This window comes from Diadema setosum, chromosome 1 (assembly GCF_964275005.1).
Source record: "Diadema setosum chromosome 1, eeDiaSeto1, whole genome shotgun sequence".
NCBI lineage: Eukaryota > Metazoa > Echinodermata > Echinoidea > Diadematoida > Diadematidae > Diadema > Diadema setosum.
The window spans coordinates 8783550-8802770 of NC_092685.1; the positions used below are offsets into that span (position 1 = coordinate 8783550).

The following is a 19221-nucleotide window of genomic DNA, read 5'->3' on the forward strand; positions in this document are numbered from 1 at the left end:
TACAAATTCCTGATTTAACAAAAGTCCATTTTAATAAACTTTAAAGTGATTGTGTATTGGTCAAATTGTTTCTATGAATATGTCAGCAGTATCATGATATGATAGGCTCAGTCCATATTTTTGATATTGTGTGGTAGAGCTAATGGTGTCCCTATACCTATAAACTAGTAAATAGTATTTCACTGCGCAAATATACTAATTATGTGATTGTCTGCAAGCTTTTTTTTTTATTTTGATTTTAGGTTAATTGTGTTAATATCTAATGAAAAAAAATCTAGCCATTTAATTTGCCAGCCAGGAAGTCCTCACACTGCACTGGAAACATTTTCAAGAGAGCTTGGCATCCAGATGAAACATATTGATGTAGTTTGACAGAAGATCTAGAACTGTGTATTCTTAATTTTCTTTTACACAGAGGAAGACGTATCCCTCTTACAGAGAATTACATCGCCTATTTTCAAGCATGGCGCTGCCTGCAAATCTATGCCTAGAGGGTGTCGTCATGGCAACATGCCAGGGAGCAGCCATCAGAGCAGCATCACAAGTGATGAGAACCTCTTACATCCTGGTCAACAGAGTGGCTGGACCAATATCATCGCCCCCAAGTACCAAGGAGCGGAGAGCACCGATGCTGTATTCAAGTCTGGCTGGCGGAGGGTGCCTCCACAGGGCAATGGAAGGAATGACCACGGAGAGGGCTCTGAGGAGAGGAGTAGACATGATGAAACTGATACCAGTAATATTGCTTTCGCTCTCGCTGTAGAACAATTTGACAAGGAGCGCAAAACTATAGAGCCTCTGCCAGCCAGCAAAATGAGGTTAGAATTTCTTACTGAATGAAACTGTGTTAGACACTTGTTCACTAGCGATATATATTTCTTGGGGGGGGGGGGGGAACACCCTTAGACATATAAGTGTTTATTTATCAAAGTCAATGAAAGGTTAATCTACGTGTTTTTTTTTCTGTTTTTGTAGTTTTGCAGACAGAAATTATATTAAAAGGTTGACATCTTGAGGAATGATGTGAAATGAGAATGTGAATAATTTGGAAGATTCTTTGTCTGTTGACTTCCCAGAGAATATGCTGGAATGGTTGCATCAGAATTGGATAGACTGGCAGATGAGCTTCCAGCTGGTGGTGAGTGACGTGATCCATGTTTATCTTCCTCTTTGGATGCCTTCCACCCACTTGACTTGTTTCAATAGATAGGATGAGGATGGTTGTCCTGATTAATGTCAAGTCTTACATAGATATCTAAAAGAGAGATTCTTTTATAACCACAGGAAAAAGATCTTGTACCACTGATAAATTATATCTGTCATTAAAGAGTCGCTAGCTATCAAACTAGTACACTTAATTTCCACAACACATTTTCTCTGTAATATAAAATGATTATATGATCATCAATACCATCTTCTCTTGTAATTCCATCCAGGACAGATACAGCATAGTGTAGTTGCCCATTTTCATTATCTTTACAGCACTACACCAAAGAATAGTCGGGCTTCTGATATTATAGGAATAACGCATGCCGCGGAGTTGGTTTCTTATGAGCATGCGCACTCCACACGAGACGGAGGCGAGTGTGGAGTGTGCATGCGAAGAAGAAACCTCGAGTGCACTGCATATCGCTGAACAACGACGGGAAAATTCGTTATTCCTTTTATAAGATGGCTAAGTAATTTCAAACGCGAGGTGAATATACCTTGTATGAGAAAGAAATAATGAAATAAATCCAATATCAAAGATTTTGAAATTGTACTAACCGTTGGAAAATGGCCCAGAGTAGGCTTTCTCCGAGATTATCCCAGCTTGTGTTGAATACTGCAAAAGTGGATATTTTCGCGTGACTAATTTTTCGCCTTGGCCGGGTCGGAAGAGTTTGCTTTTATTTTCGCGCTAGTTTCTGGTTGCGCGAAATGGGCGAAAATTTGAACACCGCGAAAATTTCAGCCGTGGATTAGACAATTTGGGTGCGCGAAAATCCCACGGGCGTGCAGGGATAGACACTTTTCGCGAATGATCACATGGTACGCTTTGACCAATCAGCAAGCTGGAAATTACTTAGCCATCTTATAAAAGGGATTATCTTTATTTTAGTGAAGATAATGTGAACAATGTGAGTGTAATTGATAAGAAATGTCAATCCCCATTTCTTGTATTTTCCTTGTATGGGGAGGAATATAGAGAGATATCATGCAGCATCCTGGGGCTCTCAGAGTACCAAGTCATCTTCAGTGGGTTAGAAATCTTTGTAATTTAGTAGGTACATTGGTTGATAATGGATGATTGACACAAACCTCGATGTCATCGTTTCAAAGGGTTCTTGCTGGATGTGGTTTGGCTGATGCCCACAAGCACAGACTTCCCCCTCCTTGAGGCCGAAGACGTGTATCTGTTTTCTGTCCTTCGGCGCCTGGAGGTATGGCACGGCGCAAGACTGACCACTGTCCTAGGTCAGGGAGTAGAGGGTGACAACCACCCCTGTCTGGCCCTCTGGAAGAAATTCCTTGACCTCCAGGTCATACAGAAGAGTGGAAATAATACTGGATCAGAAGAAATCCTCTCAAATTCAGCATCTCTTGCATGGCACGGCCAAATCCAATACCTTTCAAGCAGGGTAAGTACTCCTCTATGATATAATTTATTGAATAGTTCTTTCACAGTACCCTTTAATTCTTAGATTGCTATGCTGACGGAAAAACATGGCATGAAGCTGTACTGATTCTAAATGCAATTTCAGTCAATCTATTGAAGTAATCTGTAGAAGCATGTTTTCAAAAGCATTCTTGTACAAGGTGGAATTCAATGCGAAGCAATAGAAGGTTCCAAAGTTATGTATTGTGTGGACAGTGGTTCCATTGATCATACTGTTAGTTACAGATTTTAGTGATTTATTGTTCTCATGTTTGTGTATATCCAGGGGACGTCCTTTCCTCCCTGGCCGGATTTCTGCATGCATCAACTGCGGGAGAGTACCCACATATCGGGGCCAGTCATTGAAATGGTCCAGCCCAAGAGTGAAGCCAGGCAGGAGATGGATGACAGCCAGCAATCCACAGAGAACTCACAGTCACTGTTTCATAATCTTAGGGTAAGTCTTATCCCTTTCAAAACATGTACTCTTGACAGTCTGTAGTAAATACAGCTCTTACACTTTTATTCTAAAGTTAGTATATTTCAGAGTGAAAAAAATTAGCATTACAGTAGCTTCCAAAGTGAATGTAATGAAGTAAATCTACTTCCTTACAGGTGTTTCAACATTATGACAGAAATCCTCTTGATGTACCTCACCTGTCCAGTTAGAGATATCATATGTCATATTGCACAGTTTTAATTGTTCTAATTACAGTATTTTTTAATTGTGTGAACAAGCAATAGTAAAACAAAAGAATTGCTTCAAAATATATTACAAAAAATGCCAATATTGCTAATGTGATTAAAATAAAATCTATGTGTTTGTTTTTTCTCAAAAAATTCGCTTGGAATTTGGCACATGTGACCACAATAGTATATAGATGTGCAAACTTAATCTTTTGTCAGTGTAGAACAATGTGTTGCCATGGTAACTGTGTGTTTTGAATGAAAATCACACATTTTTGTTTAATTGTAGTTTTTGTTAATGTTAATGTAATATTGTATGGACTGGGTTTGGAGGGTTGTACACAGAATGTGTTGAAGTACGCAGGCTCTCATGCGCCGAGAGTATCATTAATGATAGATACGGCGCATTATAAATGTACTTTATTATCATTATTATAATTATTATTAAATTTCGATTCAGTTAACTCTCAGTTTTAGAGCATTTGGCTTCAATTTGGCACATGTTACCACTACATTACCTAGATGTTCCAAAATTTAGCTTTTGTCATTGAAAAATGTGTTGCCACAGTAACAGTTTATTTTGAGTGAAATTGATACAATAATGTGAATTCAACTAAGTCCCTCAGCCTTTGAGCATTTGGCTTGAAATTTGGCACATGTGACGGCTATGATATATATAGTTGTGCAAACTTCATTTTTTTCTAATGTCCAACATTGTGTTGCCATGATAACACCGTTTTTCATAAAAATCATAGAAATTGTCAGTTTATTTATCTTGCTCACTCAGTTTTTGAGCACTTGACTTGAGATGGGGCGCATATGATTAACAGTGAGCAAAATACATTTATTCACTGTTGAACAGTGCAATGCCATGGTAAACAATTTTTTTCCCATTAAAAAGTAACAAAATAAATCCTGGTTGAGCTAATTCCCTCAGTTGTAGTGATAATTGTAGTTTTTATGCCTCCGCCACGAAGTGGTGCCGGAGGCATTATGTTTTCGGGTTGTCCGTCCGTCCGTCCTTCCGTCCGTCCGTCCGTCCGTCCGTCCTTCCGTCCGTCCGTAATGAATTTTGTGGACAAGGTAACTATCAAAACCTGTTGAGGTATCCTAATGAAACTTGGCATGTATGTGTATTAGGGGGTGAAGTTGTGCCTATCAACTTATGGGTGCACATGCTCAAGGTCAAAGGTCAAAAGGTCAAGGTCAAATACATAAAATTTCACTATTTCCACCATATCTATTGAATGCCTGAAGATATTTTCTTGAAACTTAGTGTATACATGTATTACCCAATTAAGATTCTCTGGTGAAAGTTTGCGTCATGAGGTCAAAGGTCAAAGGTCAAAAGGTCAGGGTCAAATACATGAAATTTCACTATTTTCGCCATATCTATTGAATGCCTGAAGATATTTTCTTGAAACTTAGTATATACATGTATTACCCAATTAAGATTCTCTGGTGAAAGTTTGGGTCATGAGGTCAAAGGTCAAAAGGTCAAGTAAAAATATCAAAACTTCTTTTTTTTTCTCCGTGCCTTGGAAAATTGTTCAAGGTATCTTCATGGAACATAGTATATACATGTACTGACTGGAAGTGATTATCTAGAGAATGTAGGGTTCATGGGGTCAAAGGTCAGGGGTCAAAGGTCAAGTGCAACACTTCAAAATTTTACTATTTCCCTCATATTTATGCAATGCCAGCAGGGTTATTATTTTTTTACACTTGGTGTATGCATGTGTAACCTAATAGAAATTCTCTGGAAAGTTTTTTTTTTCTTCTTTTTTTGCCTCAAAGGTCAAAAGGTCAAAGATCAAGTGAAAGTGCTGAACTAACTTTTTCCTCCATATCTCGAAGTGGCTCAAGTTATCTTGAAACTTAGTACGTATTATGCATGTTCTACCTGAAAGTGATTATCTTATGAATTTTAGGGTCAAGGGCCAGATGAAAATGGTAACAATTTACTATTTAATTCAGAAATTGCACTTTTTCTCCACACCTGTACCTTGAAAATTACTCAATGCCTAAATGTATGAATGGGTCAAAGTCAAGTTAAAGTCCTTAAATCCCTAGATACATGCTCTCCTATTCATCCAATTAAACCTAGGTCAAGGAAGGTGAACATTCAACACATTTGTGACAAACTTGTCATTTTAATATTTTGCCAATTTTGTGAAAATGTAATCACACATTGTCCACATGTACTATCTAGACCTATTGGGAAAATCATGCATTATGGCGGAGGCATACCAGTCGCCAAAGCGACATTTCTAGTTACATATTAAAATGCATGGAACACACAAGATTTTTTTCTGTTTTGCTCTATAGAAACTGCTTGATTTTGATATGTAAATATTTGCAGCCATGAGATCATTAAGTCACTTACAACATGAACTGTGATCTGCTCTGCAGCCCGGACTCATCGTTGATCAGACTATGGAGTTCATTGACCAGTGCGACATGGACAAGATTCCATCATGGTTCATACTCCCAGGAAAATTTGAGTTGTATCCTTGTCTTGCCAATGAAATAATTTGTTCTTTGAGGGGGGGGGGGGGGGGGGATAAACAGAGTAAACCACATCCTCATTTTGACAAAAACAAGAAATCATTTGTCAGAAAGATAGTGATGTTTGAAAAAGCGCTAGTCCTCTGGTGGAAGAATTAAGCAGTTAAATTGAAATGATTCATTCACGTTTCTTTCAACCAGAGTGAATCTTTTCTTTTGTGTCATGCCATAACCATTTTCCAAATTATTCCATACATGTCTTGTTGTGGAGAAAATGCTTTCAAAAGATAAAAGGAATATTTAGTGCAGTTGTGGTACAAAATCAACAGTCATCATGCTCAACGTATAGAGGTCATAATTGGCTTCTTTATGCCAAATTATTTTATCCCATATGTTTGTGTGCAAACTAGTTAAATACTTTGTAAGCAAAGTGTTCATTAAGTTTTGAAAGGTATTAAAAAGTTTTACAGGTGAAAAAGGACTAAAGAGAACAATTTTTGAACCTTGACCCATGTTACTACTAGACGGGTGAAAGACAGGCAGAAGAAGCTAGACTTTTCACGCTCATTGTACATGTTAAGGTACATCGCCCACCAGCTGCCAGCTGAGGGCAAGGGGTTCATCTGCCAGCTGAGCTGCTTGGAGTTGGACGGGCCACCACCCACGGCTGCCTCCCAGGGCCGCAGCTCTGAGGCCTGGAAGGATGCTGTTATTAGTGGCATAATCAATCCAGCAGGTACAGTATGAGACGGGCTAGTGGTGTGGCAAGATGTGACACTGGGTGAAATCATTTTAGGATGATGGAAGCATCATGTAGAAATGCCAACCAATACAATTTTATAGTACTTAGTATGGTAAACAGAGTGAAATACGATAATATGAAAGTATGACTTTTCATCTTTTGAATAAAAAGAAAAAAATGAAGCCAATATAAACTGCAGAAAAATATGTAATCACATTGAAAGATGTACTAACCTTTACTAAATTCCTGCAATCCCCTACAAAAATGTTTAAAAACTTGCCTAAATGGGCAGGAAATATGTGAAGGCTTCACAATATTCTCATCATCGTTGATAAGTAGCAACATTTTACTGCCCGTTCTTAGCAGGGAAACATTTTTTCTGACATTTTGCTGTCAAAATTCCATGAAAATCTGATTTTCCTCTCAAAACTAAGAATTTTTAAGGGTATTCTGTCTGTTTGTTTTTTTTTTTTTATGTCAAGAAGTTGGCATTTCTGATCATGGTTGGTTAACCCGTTGAGGACAGTTTGATTTTGCTACAACACGCATTTCCCGTAGACGCTTGCCCGAGTATACTCGGAACCCGTCCTGAATGGAATAAAATGAAGCTCTATAATGCAAATTCTTTTTAGAATCAGTGTACATAGATGGATTCTGTAGTGTGCCCACTTGATGCCTCAGCTGTGATATATGTTTTGGTGCATTACAGATGTTTGTGTGGCTCAAACATCTGAAGACTGATCTGCTGAAGTGCTTGCTACTTTCTTGTCTAATCTATCTAGTTTGCATGTGAATGGTGTTTTACTGTTCAATTTGGACTAATGTTTTCCTCTGTTATCACACCCAAACAGTCATGTAAGTGATATGGTCATATTCATGATCAGTGTATCTTGTCTTGCTTCTGTGAATTTAGTTCCTGGCTTGCACCTGAAAGGAACCAAACACACCTTCTTCTTTCTGATCCACGGAGACAGGAGAGGACGCTGTATTGCTCTGCCACTTGTGCCTCCCCTCATGCTGAATGGTGCAGCCCATGCCATGCTGGCAAGTCATGACACAGAGGAACAGTCCACTCAAGGCAGAGGTGAAAAAAAAAAATCTTACCTATGCTTTGTGAGATACCCATGTTATCCACAGCAGTACTCAGTTTTCATATAAACTGCCATCTTCCCTTCATGCCTTCAATCACCTCAGGTAGATTGATTAGTATCTTGTGTTTTTAGTTTAAGTGATGTTTGTTTTTTCCCACAAATGGTACCAATGAATTCCATGCTGCACCTTCCATGAGCAGATGATCTATTTGAATCTATCAGATGAACTGTCACATTTGTTGTGGCTGTGAGAAGAGAGTAATTATACACCATTTTATTTAGCAAGTGTAAATTTTTTTTTGCAATTTGGGACTTCCCAACAATGTTGCAGTTGATTGAATTCACCATCATGGAGTACAGCAATAGATGGAGAAATGTACACATGCTTATCCTGTTTATGTCAGGATCAAAATTGATATTTTCATGTGCTTAAAAATTAATGAATGACATCTGACTTGCAAAATTTGTGAAAATGAAAACCCTGCAAATATATGGCATATACAGTATCATGTTTGTGTGGGGTCAGCTGTGCTGAGGTGGACCCAATTCCTGTGAGGCACCAACAAGCTGTTCCCAGCTGAGAACCACTAGTGTGTTCACGATAAAGGCATTGTACCAGGCTGTCTTTTTAGTTCGTTCTTGGCTGACACTTTCCTGCTTCTTCTTCGTCTTCTCTAGATGCTCCCCAGCCTGCCAGTGAAGTCCTGGCTACCCTTCCCAACATCAGTGGGCGTCAGCTGCAGGCAGAAGAGGAGGACCTAGCCAGGATGCAGATCAAGGCTTTGGTCATGGTCATTGGTCAGTATTTTGAGCCAATTAGGGTCTCCTAAAACATCTTTTTTTTTAACAGTTTCTGCTCACATGATTACTTTTTATTTGTTTATTTTGTTTTGTTTTGTTTTGTTTTGTTTTTTGCTTGTTTGTTTGTTTGATTGTTTTAGACAGTGTGGCACATACATTTAGATTGGTCGACAATATGCTGTGAAATGCAACTTTTTTCTCTTTTTTGGGGGACAAATTATGCGATACGTGTAGTTTATTGAAACACAGGATGTATATCTAACAGGATACAAATTACACTGGTGGCCTTTGTTGAGACACTTGACTTTTATATGCTTTCCCTTTGCTATTTCACCGTTCAGGGATACATAGATAAACTGCAGCTTTGTAAATGCCATCTCTTGTCCTTATCCAAATGCATACTTCACCACATTATAATCATTAACTGAGACTTTACTGTTGTGATGAATTATAAACCCAAAACATCAACATTTCTATTTTGAATGGAAGTTTTTTTGTTTGTTTGTTTGTTTGTTTGTTTTTTTTTTCAAGTGACTGCATTTTCCAGAGTTTCAAGCTTCCTATGCAATGACAGAAAACCCTTTGGCATTTGGCATATGAGAAAAACATCCAAAGTCAGGAATAAAAGCTGGATACTTTGAGTGAAAAGAGCAAAAAGCCATACTTTTGAGTGGGAATTTGGCTATTTGATGTTTCACAAGGTCAAAGTCACTTTTGAATTTGTGAAAGAGATCAAGAAATTTTGATTCACAACTGCATAAAAGCTGTAATTGGGATGTGTCTTTAAATAATCACATCTTACTCGTTGCCTGTCTTGCCACAGTGATCATTAGCTCAAAAAATAACTGTAGATATTCTGAGACAAATATTTGGGAGTTAAAATGACATACCTAAATTGGAAAATTGCATTTACTCTTGTGTATCTTTCTTCTTCTTTTTCTTGTACTCTGCATTTTAGAGAAGATCAAGTCAGAAGGACATGACATACACTTCTCACCAGCTCATATGACCTACATCTTCAACTACATGAGGAAGGTTTACTATGAGGGATATGACGTGAATGACACACCTAGTGCTGAAGCAAATCCTTCACAGCCAATAGAGCAGGCCCCGGATGAACAAAATGCAGCTGGTGGAAGTGGAGGGGAGGTTCCAGCGGCAACAGATGAGCAGTCTGGGTCGGAGGTCAGGGAAGGACCAGAAGGGGACGGAGGAGGAGATAATGAGGAGGAGGAGGAGGAAATGCCCAGAGAAGCAGAGACGCTCTCAGTAAACCATCTCAGACACATTCCAACAGGTATCTTCATACTGGATACTGGCAGAACAAAATATGATCACATCATTGACATTGTAGAGTGTTGATGTGTTACCTGTAGTGTTCCAAGAGTCTTACCATTGTATGTTGTATGTTGTATGTTATGTTAGCATATCACATTGAAGGATATTTAATTTTTTCAGGGTAGACCAAGGAGCAGGCGATGAAGAACAAACAAGAAAAGTAACACAGATGACTGATGTTTTTTGTCTTGTTGATGCTGCAGAAGCAAAGTTTGTCTGTGGGGAATCTGGGGACAAGATTTGTTTGACACCAGAAGTAGGTATCTGGTCAAACACCAAATGTTATCTTCATACAGAATGTCTCTGTGTACAATTTATAACTTTTATTGTGGGAATTGATTTATCATGTTCAATTACAAGACCAGCAATTACTACATGTGTTGATATTTTCTAGCTGCAGTGTAAGGTGTTCTATGGCATTGATGTAAGCAATCTCCCATTGATTGAAGAAATCAATGCTGTATCATCATACTCAATATCCTGACCTGCCATATGTGAAGACCAGCACATCATCTCTGGTTAGCAATCATGCACAGTTGGAACATGCTTTTTACTTACCATGTGTATTTGTAATTGCCCCTTTTTCAGTGTGACTTTTACACAAACATTCACTTCCTTTCAAACAAGTTGTTGATTAAGACTCCAATACTAGAACTACTACTTTCTCCTGTCCTCATAATCCAGAATTGGATCAGAACCCGTCCCAGTGGGTAGAGCGACAAGCTCTGCAAAACCAGGAGTCCATCGCCAACCGGCTGCGACGATTGGGATCAACAGACATGATGCTGGCTGGCATAGCAGTTCCACCACGTGACGACAACAGTAAGTACAATCAATGCAACGATCCACTGATTGTATCTACCTTTTAAGTATGCTGTATTCACAGACCGGTGAGAGAGTGACATTTTTTATTCAATGCCGCCTTCATCCTAGTGTATCTAGTTACTAAAAAGTCCATCATTTGGCAGATGATGATGATCTGGATGTTACATGTCTGCATCTAAAAAGTTGATTTATCAATTAGATATTGAGGCAAAAATGCTCCATGATATGTCAAAATTTCATGTTTTAACGGGCTGCATTTGTGAGTAGGATGACAATGCAATCAAAAGTGTATGATCTTATTCATTCATTCATTTTATTTTCACCTCTGGGGGGAAAAAAGGAAGCAAAACAAATACTGCAACAGTTCATGAAATCTGAAAATACTACAATTTAATGCATTTAAATTATGATGAACTAAAGACATAGCACACACTAACAATCACAAATGCAACTATTTAAAGAGAGAGAGAGAGATTAGTAGAGACAGTTGGTTTTGCTAAGGCTGAGTAACAGCTGAAAATATTGACATAACTTCAAAAGTAAAGTATAAACTACCAAGAACAAAAGACGTACAAGGGAAAACTTCTTGTTCTGGTGTGAAAGATGATGTGTATAGTTAATATGGTGGAAAAATATGATGTCTTTATTGAAGAGAAAGGGTCTGTAGCCTCTTTTGAATGTGCAAAGCCTCCTAGAAGAATCTGTAATGTATTGCTTATCAGATTTTAGCACTGGCAGTATGTATTAGAATTTCTATCATAAACTGTAATGGTTAAAATGGGGAATGTGTTGATAGTTTAACTTGTCTTGTATTGTGGTTTTAATGAAAGAGTTTTTGACAACATAATTATTATCTATGTATGGAAACCTACAGGTACCTAGGAGAGGTTTATTCATCTGAGTGATGTGCATTGTGTTTCTTTTACATCATTATGTACATGCATTATAAAGCCATCACATTGAGTGCAAAGGAGTTCCTGAAACATTTCAAGCCGAATGGTCAGCCAAGACGGAGTGACCTGGTTCTGGGCCGTCCAGCAGGGGTCAAGCAAAGCCCAAGGACGAGGTCTGGTGCAACGGATCACCAACCAAGTGGACTGTCAATGACAGAACTGATGGCAACTGACTTTAAGAAAGCAATCAAGATGCGATATCATGGCATTTAGTGAGTTCTGATGCACTGTGGTAGGGATCTATGAATATATTTGTCAGTAGTATCACAGACTTTACTGAGTATTTAAGCATGTCAGACTTGGCTTTCTAAAAGCATTTTTCTGTCACTTGTTTAATAAAGGCAATTAAAATTTTACTTGGTCAAGTGATGGTTTTGATTTCAAAACTTACTTTTCTAGTATTTGTGGTGAGTTATTTCCCCCCCCCCCCATATCTAAAAAAAAAAAAAAGTCTTTCATGAAAAAAAAAGGAAAAGATGTTGTGAGGTATGTGCAAGCAACTGAGTACATTTGTAACTGAACCCCGCTTGATGAAATACTGGTATGTATATTATTGTTTAAAAGCAACACTTTGCCCTATAAGAGCCACTTGCAATGTTGAGTCTTTCACTCATCTTCAACCGCCTACAGCTACTGCATAGATGCCCAAGATGCTCAGGGTTTAGACCGGCGTCTGGTTCGCCTGCAGCAGCGGTGTGTGCGTCACGAGATGGCCAGCTCCTTCACCTCCCATCGTCAGCCCACCATTGCCATAGGGTCCAAGCGCCCACGCTGTGACTCTGGTGGAGATCGTAAGGTACACCTTGAGTCTGATTACCTTTCTTTCTTTGCTTCTGATGGTGAGCACGAATCGTCACAGAATTTTAGAATTGACTTTATCCCATTCCCTACAAAACAGCTGGTGCAACAGTCTTAACAACTGTGAAATCATTTCACTCATCCACACAAGACCAGCCGTAGATTGAATTAATGCTTAAAGTCGACTCTTCAAGATCGTGTGAAGAATAGGATACTTGATTTTGCCAACTTACTGCTTGTTTGTTGTCGTGTCACCAAAAGAATGTTTAGAGTTGTGCTCACATTATTAGTAACAGTACATATCTGGGTTATTGGCACTGTAAATACAATTTCAAAAAAGTTTCAAATGCACACTCTAGCATGTATACCATCGTAAATTGCAGTGTCAATATTAATTTCATAATGGTAGCAATGCGAACGAGCTGTCAGTTTGTGTTTAGTTGAAGTTGATATTAGAAGTTATGGTGGTATTGATTGATTGATTTTGGACCAGGCTAAGGTCAGGAAGGTTTCCCCTTCATCAGCCGCAAGGAAGCTTTCGGTTGGCAGTCGGCAGTTCACCCCTAGGAAGAGTGCATCATCCAGGGCCAAGGCAACCACTACACCTCGGAAGGGCGCAGGTTCAACACCCCGGCAGAGTACAACCCCTCGATCGAGACGAAAACGAGCCAGGAGATCAACTGCAAGGGGGCTCACCCCAAAGAGGTGCTCTTCATAGAGATGAATACAATTGTGTAGTGATTTTTGCATTTCTGTCAAGATCATATTTGGATGTGACTATGTATTCGTCTTCTTTTTGTTCTTTTTGTTTTTGACAGCTGAAGGGATTTTGTTGTTTGTTCGTTAAAGAGTGCATCAGAAGTAGTTGTAAAGCTTTTATCAAATTCCAAAGTACATTGGTTAGATCAGATCACTTTCTGATTGAAAATAAAATGGATTTGAAAGAACTGAAAATGAGACATGCAAATGTGAATATGAAGCTCAGCTGAGTGCCAAATTGCCATAGGACAGTAATCAATGTCACAGCCATTTGCAGATCTGTTACAAAATCTGAAATAATTCATCAGCCAGAGTATAAGCTGTTTTTCGATGCGTAAATATGTGATGCCATTTTGTATCATCAAACGTGTTGGACAAATAGTCATCAAAATTGCAGATGATAGTTTACTTGTCTAGTCAGGACTTGTCTAGACACTGCTATTTGATGATGGTGTGATGAAGATACTGTTCTTTTGCAAAAATAATCTAAATTGGCTTCCTGTGATGTTTGAAATGATATGTGGTTCAAACTACAAATAAAACTTTGCTTTTCCATTTTAGCATTTGTTATTCTTATTATCAACAGTATAAAGCAATAAGGATGATCACGTTTTCAAGTCTTGGTTGTATAGCAAATTAATATTGTGGATCATGAACATCTCTTTCATGTCATCAGCTTAAGTAGACCTAGGCCTCTGCATGATTATATTCCTTTTAAACTACTACCCCACAGTTACCAAACAGCATCCGAGTATGTATGTGTCTACTCTTTTCCCTCCTACCAAGACCAAAGAGGACTGCTACCCCAAGTAAATCTGCCCCTGAGGTGCTGGTGTCCCCCCGGAGATCTGCAAGGAAACTAAGCAGGGACCACCTGGGACAACCCTCCACTTCCGCAGCTTCCTCGTCCACCCATGCTTCTCAGACCACTACAGCCACCAAGTCTTCCTCTGCACCCGCCCCACTGCCCATAGAGACTCGCCAGCCCCACTCCAAGAGGTTGGAGAGAGCTGCGAAGGATGCCTCGTCCAGCAGGAGGTCAAGTTCGACGTCAGAATCTCGATCAGAGAAACACAAGAGGGTGAGCTACAGAAGACAAGAGTAAAATGACTTTTGACCCTAATCAGAGGAAAATGCTGTCACACACTCTTTACTCATCAGTATTGGTGCGATATTCATCCCAGTGTTAAATAGTGAATGAAGAATGGTATGTGGAGCTGCAAAAATTAGGTGTGCAGTAAAACAAGAATAAAGTTATTAATCATAAAAAAGGTATGAATCTGACTAGTTTGGCTCCCGACGCTGTAGCACTTAGCTGACGAGAAAAAAAGGCCAATGTGCCTGATGTGGCATGTAATACTCGTACTGTACAAGTTCCCAATATCTATTTTCTTCCCCAACCTAGATTGCATATTGATGCAAAATTATCTAAAGCATGGTGATGTTTAAAAAAAAAAAATCTCTAATAATAAAGCCAATGATATGAGCATTACACCATGTTGTGTGTGTCTTGCCTGTAATCTAACAGAAGCTGCGCTCTATAGTGGAAGAATCGCTGAAAGCAAGGGGAATCTCTCCAGACCATGCCTGCTTCAAACAATGTGTCACCAGACTGTACACTCAAACCAAGATGTATGTCAAGGTAAGAGCGGTTTTTAGGTTATCTGTCTGCATGGCCTTTACTTATTCTTAATATTTTTTACACTCATCCACACCAGCCTATCCAGTTGATGTTCTTTGAAGTTGAAGGAGGTACTGCCTTCCTACTGGAATTTGCACTCACATTCAGTCTGGTTTAAAATTTCTTAGGTGCTGGATTGATTGTTGTTACTGCAAATTTGATAACCTAGCATTACTCCCATTGAAATCAATTGAACAAATTGTTGTTACTCAGGATTGGGGATGAATGAGGGAAGTATTGACATCTAATATAAGATTGTTTCAAAAGTGATATTGTTTATTACCTTGTAATCAAATATGGTGCAATGATCATCACATTGTAATCAGCCCGAGAGGTGGTGACATATTGAAAACCATCTTGACGAAACATCTTTTGTACAAGCCCAGTGTATGTTTTTGTCTTTTGTCTTTTTTTTTTTAATAGTCTTACAGATTTGTGTGAAAGTCTATTCACAAAACAATCTTAAAAGTTTATGATGTATGTCTTCATACTCTGGTGTGAACGATGTTTATTTGGAAATTTGAAATGTACAAAATTTGACTTCAAATTAACTTTCTGCAGGATCTGAAGACATCCAAGGGGCTCTATGAGGAAATGAGGAAGATTTCTGAGGCAAATGCTGATTTTGTCATCAGCTTTGAGCTGAAGAGAGTGACTCCAAAGACCCAGAGCTAGCACCTTGGCGGAAGATTGGATGCTAACCAGAGCCTGTCCAGTCAGTGGGAATACCCACACACCCACAACTCCTGTGGTATACTTGATCCACGTCCCTGCTGCCAACCCCGTGCTGATGGTGCAGCATGTTCTCACTGTGTCAGCAGCACACAAAGAATAAATTTCATACGGTGCAATATGATGGCTGTTCTTGCCTAGCTGATGTCTTTTCCATACTTAAATTGCAGAGCCCTGATTATGTCTTCGAAGTCAATAAGCCTTCAAATACACAATATGTCACTGTAATAGCGTCATACGATGCTATTATACTGTGTGTGTATTGTGTGACTAATTGCATATGCACATAATGTGTGTTGGCTCCCATGACATAGGAGCATCTAAATTTCAAGCGTAGACAAAAGCAGCTCCATGAACATGTGGCAGCAGTGATGGCACTGTCTGAGATATTTTGAATCCTCATCACAAAGATGATGGTGACGTTATCAGGAGACAAACTCACCTCGACTTCTACTGCAAATGCATCTTTTTCAAGCATTCTTTCTGTCTTGTCCAAAGAATTTCAGACACTAGGCCCGAATTCACAATAGTGGTGTAAATTGAGACCATGTTTCGTTATGCATAAGAAATTTGCATAAACCATGGTCTGAATTTAAACCACTTTCATGAATTTAGGCATTATGAAATACTTTTGTGTCACACTGGTATGAAAATAGTGTTGTATTCTTGAGATTTCTCGACATGAACCTTCCCCCACATGTATTTGTATCAGCATAGCTAAGATTTGATCTGTGTATGTTGTTTGAATAAGCAAATCCATTTTTTTTTCCAGTCTGATGATGAGTGCAAATCATACTCGTCACCTTTCCACATTGCTCCTCCATCACATGTCCACATCACTGAAGATGTAAACAACATAAAGTGGTATGCATCCTGACAAGAAGTTTCAGGTGAAACATGGTGCTGCTTTACATCTTGTTCTTGTCCCTTGATGTGGGAATGTGTAACCAAAGTAAAAGCAATCAGTCCCTGTAAGAGGGATCATCTGGTAGTTGGTTCAAAAGTCTGTTATTTCTATTTTACTTTAAAGTGATTCACGTTAAGATTTCTGTGGGAAGACAGCTTTTTTGAAGCCAAGTATCTCCCTTGTAATTTTTCTCTGTGAACTTAGTCTTCTATTGGCAGTTCATCACAGGGGTACAACAGTATATTGTTTTACATTAGGAGTTTGTAAAAACAAACTCATTAGTCTTTCTTAAGAATCCCCTGGCAATGCAAGATTAGTCACCAGGAAGGGAATATACAACTCCAGCCACAAGTCCTTCAGGGTCAGTAATTTGTCCTTCAGTAGCATCTTATGCTTTTGAGTTGTCCTTCCGTCCGTCCGTAATCAACTTTGTAGACACCGTAACTAAAAAACCTTTTGAGGTATCCTAAGGAAACTTGGCATTTATGTGTATGAGGGGGTGAAGTTGTGCCTATCAACTTTTGGATGCACATGCTCAAGGTCAAAAGGTCAACGTCAAATGCTCAAATTTCACTATTTCTCCCATATCTATGCAATGCCTGAAGATATTTTCTTGAAACTTAGTGTATACATTTGCTACCCAATTAAAATTCTCTGGTGAGAGTTTCGGGTCATGAAGTCAAAGGTCAAGTGAAAATGTTAAAATTTCACTTTTTTCTCCATATCTTGGAAATGGTTCAGGGTATTTTCATGGAACATAGTAGGTGCCTATATATGCAAGTACTGACTGGCAGTAATTATCTAGGAAATTTTGTGTTTGTGGAGTCAAAGGTCAGGGGTCAACAGTCAAGGTTAACTCTTCAATATTTTACTATTTCTCTCATATTTATGCAATGCCTGCATTTTTTTAACTTGGTGTATGCATGTATTACCCGATAGGAATTCTCTGGGAAGGCTTTTTTTTTGCCAAAAAGGTCAAAAGGTCAAATATCAAGTGAACGTGCTGAACTTCACTTCTTCTTCCATATCTCTGAAGTGGCTAAAGTTATCGTGAAACTTTGTACATATTTATGCATGCTCTGCCTGACCGTGATTCTCTTATGAATTTTAGGGTCAAAGGTCAAAGGCCAGGTGAAAATGGTAACAATTTACTATTCAATACAGAAATTGCACTTTTTCTCCGTACCTTGAAAATTACTCAATGCATAAAGGTATGAAAGGGTCAAAGTCAAGTAAAAGTCCTAAAATCCCCAAATACATGCTCTCCCATTCATCCAATGAAACCTAGGTCAAGGAAGGTGAACATTCAACACATTTGTGACAAACATCTCATTTTGATATTTTGCCATTTATGTGAAACTGTCATCACACATTGTCCACATGTACGATAGACCTATTGGGAGAATCATGCTTATGGCAGAGGCATACCAGTCGCCATAGTGACATTTCTAGTTTATCCTGTAATAAATCTTAGTAGACTTATACTGTTGCCACTGCTCCTAGAGACCTCCTGATCCCACCACTGCCCGCCCCCGAGTCATTGGCAAACTGGGAAGTTGAAAAATTGTACACAAGATGTGCCTGCCTTTTGGTCAAACCTCACTCAAGATGTATGAACTTGCCTCGGTTTCTTGTGTTGACATTTTCAGCATTGCGCTCGATCTTGCACATTACGTATCATCTGAGAAAAACTCTGGCTGATTTTTAACAGAGTATTTCTTGTGTTAAAGTCAATGGCAGCATTATACTAACCCGAGTTTTCAGTTCTCACCAGAGTTTTTCTCAGGTTAAATGTTTTATGCAACAGGCCCTTGGTGTTTTGACAGGATCGACCGTGGATCATTGTATTTGTGATTGGGAGCCTGTACAAAGCCTTGCTGAAAGCCTGGCTTGGTGTTGCTGGGGCATGGGACCCTAGCCTAGCTACTGTTAGGAATCTCTCTTTACATTACCTTAAAGTGGCAAAGGTTATGCAAGAAAATGTTCATGCAAAGACCTGTGCTTGTACTGTAATACATAAAAAAAAATGGGGGAAAAGGGAAAGGCGCATTAAAAGATTGGATTCTTGGATCAAGGTGATGGAAGAGTTTAAAAAGAATTGTTTTGGGGGTGTTAAATTGTTGGTGAACTTGAAAACAGAAAGTCATGATGTTCACATAAAATGGAAAATTCACATTTCTGGTTGACATGAATGTGGTCTAAAAGGAATATGTGCTCATCATGTAAAACTATGTTACCTATGCTGTTAGTGCCGAGTGGTGCTATACGAGGAACTTGTGTATTTTTGTTTTCTAAGAGAGTATGTTTTTGGGAATTGTTGTATGGATGTAGACTTGATACATTAAACATTTTACCAGTCTGCCAAACTGATTACTTGAAGTGATGGACCATATTTCTGTGTGAATTCAGACTTCTTTTCCCTTTTCCTCTACTGCACATACAGTGAACTCCCATTATAATGATGTTCTCAGAACCAGCAATTTTCTTTCGTTATATCAAATTTTGTTATAACCGAACAAATAGACAATAAGAACAGAGCGGATAATTTTGCGGCCTGAATTTTTACTTCATTATAACCGGAATTATGTTATAACCATATTCATTATAACGGGAGTGCACTGTACGAGTTGCCAGGTACACTCACTCAAATACTTGCATCCACTGTTGGTATGTCAATGTTATCATAGTCATATCATTGGGTGTTCTCATGGACATACACACTAAAAAATTGTGATTGTGTGTTTGGCCTGCTTGCAGAATG

The 19221-nt window shown here is 38.8% G+C and overlaps 1 protein-coding gene across 1 annotated transcript; it reads left to right on the top strand.

The window, feature by feature from the left end:
* The first annotated feature begins 425 nt into the window (after window positions 1-425).
* Window positions 426-18924, top strand: LOC140233899 (mdm2-binding protein-like). The gene is made up of 16 exons (XM_072313990.1): window positions 426-818; window positions 1077-1138; window positions 2323-2621; window positions 2925-3095; window positions 5738-5832; window positions 6358-6569; window positions 7489-7659; window positions 8345-8464; window positions 9426-9764; window positions 10490-10627; window positions 11582-11795; window positions 12214-12379; window positions 12875-13086; window positions 13927-14221; window positions 14669-14782; window positions 15383-18924. The coding sequence occupies exons 1-16, from the start codon at window positions 484-486 to the stop codon at window positions 15494-15496; spliced, it is 3057 nt and encodes a 1018-aa protein (XP_072170091.1). The 5' UTR covers window positions 426-483; the 3' UTR covers window positions 15497-18924.
* Window positions 18925-19221: the final 297 nt, after the last annotated feature.

Coding starts and splice junctions, on each gene's coding strand:
- LOC140233899 (XM_072313990.1), top strand. CDS start 484: ATGCCTAGAGGGTGTCGTCATGGCAACATGCCAGGGAGCAGCCATCAG. Junction 7,660..8,344: donor ACAGTCCACTCAAGGCAGAG/GTGAAAAAAAAA, acceptor CGTCTTCTCTAG/ATGCTCCCCAGCCTGCCAGT. Junction 8,465..9,425: donor GGCTTTGGTCATGGTCATTG/GTCAGTATTTTG, acceptor TCTGCATTTTAG/AGAAGATCAAGTCAGAAGGA.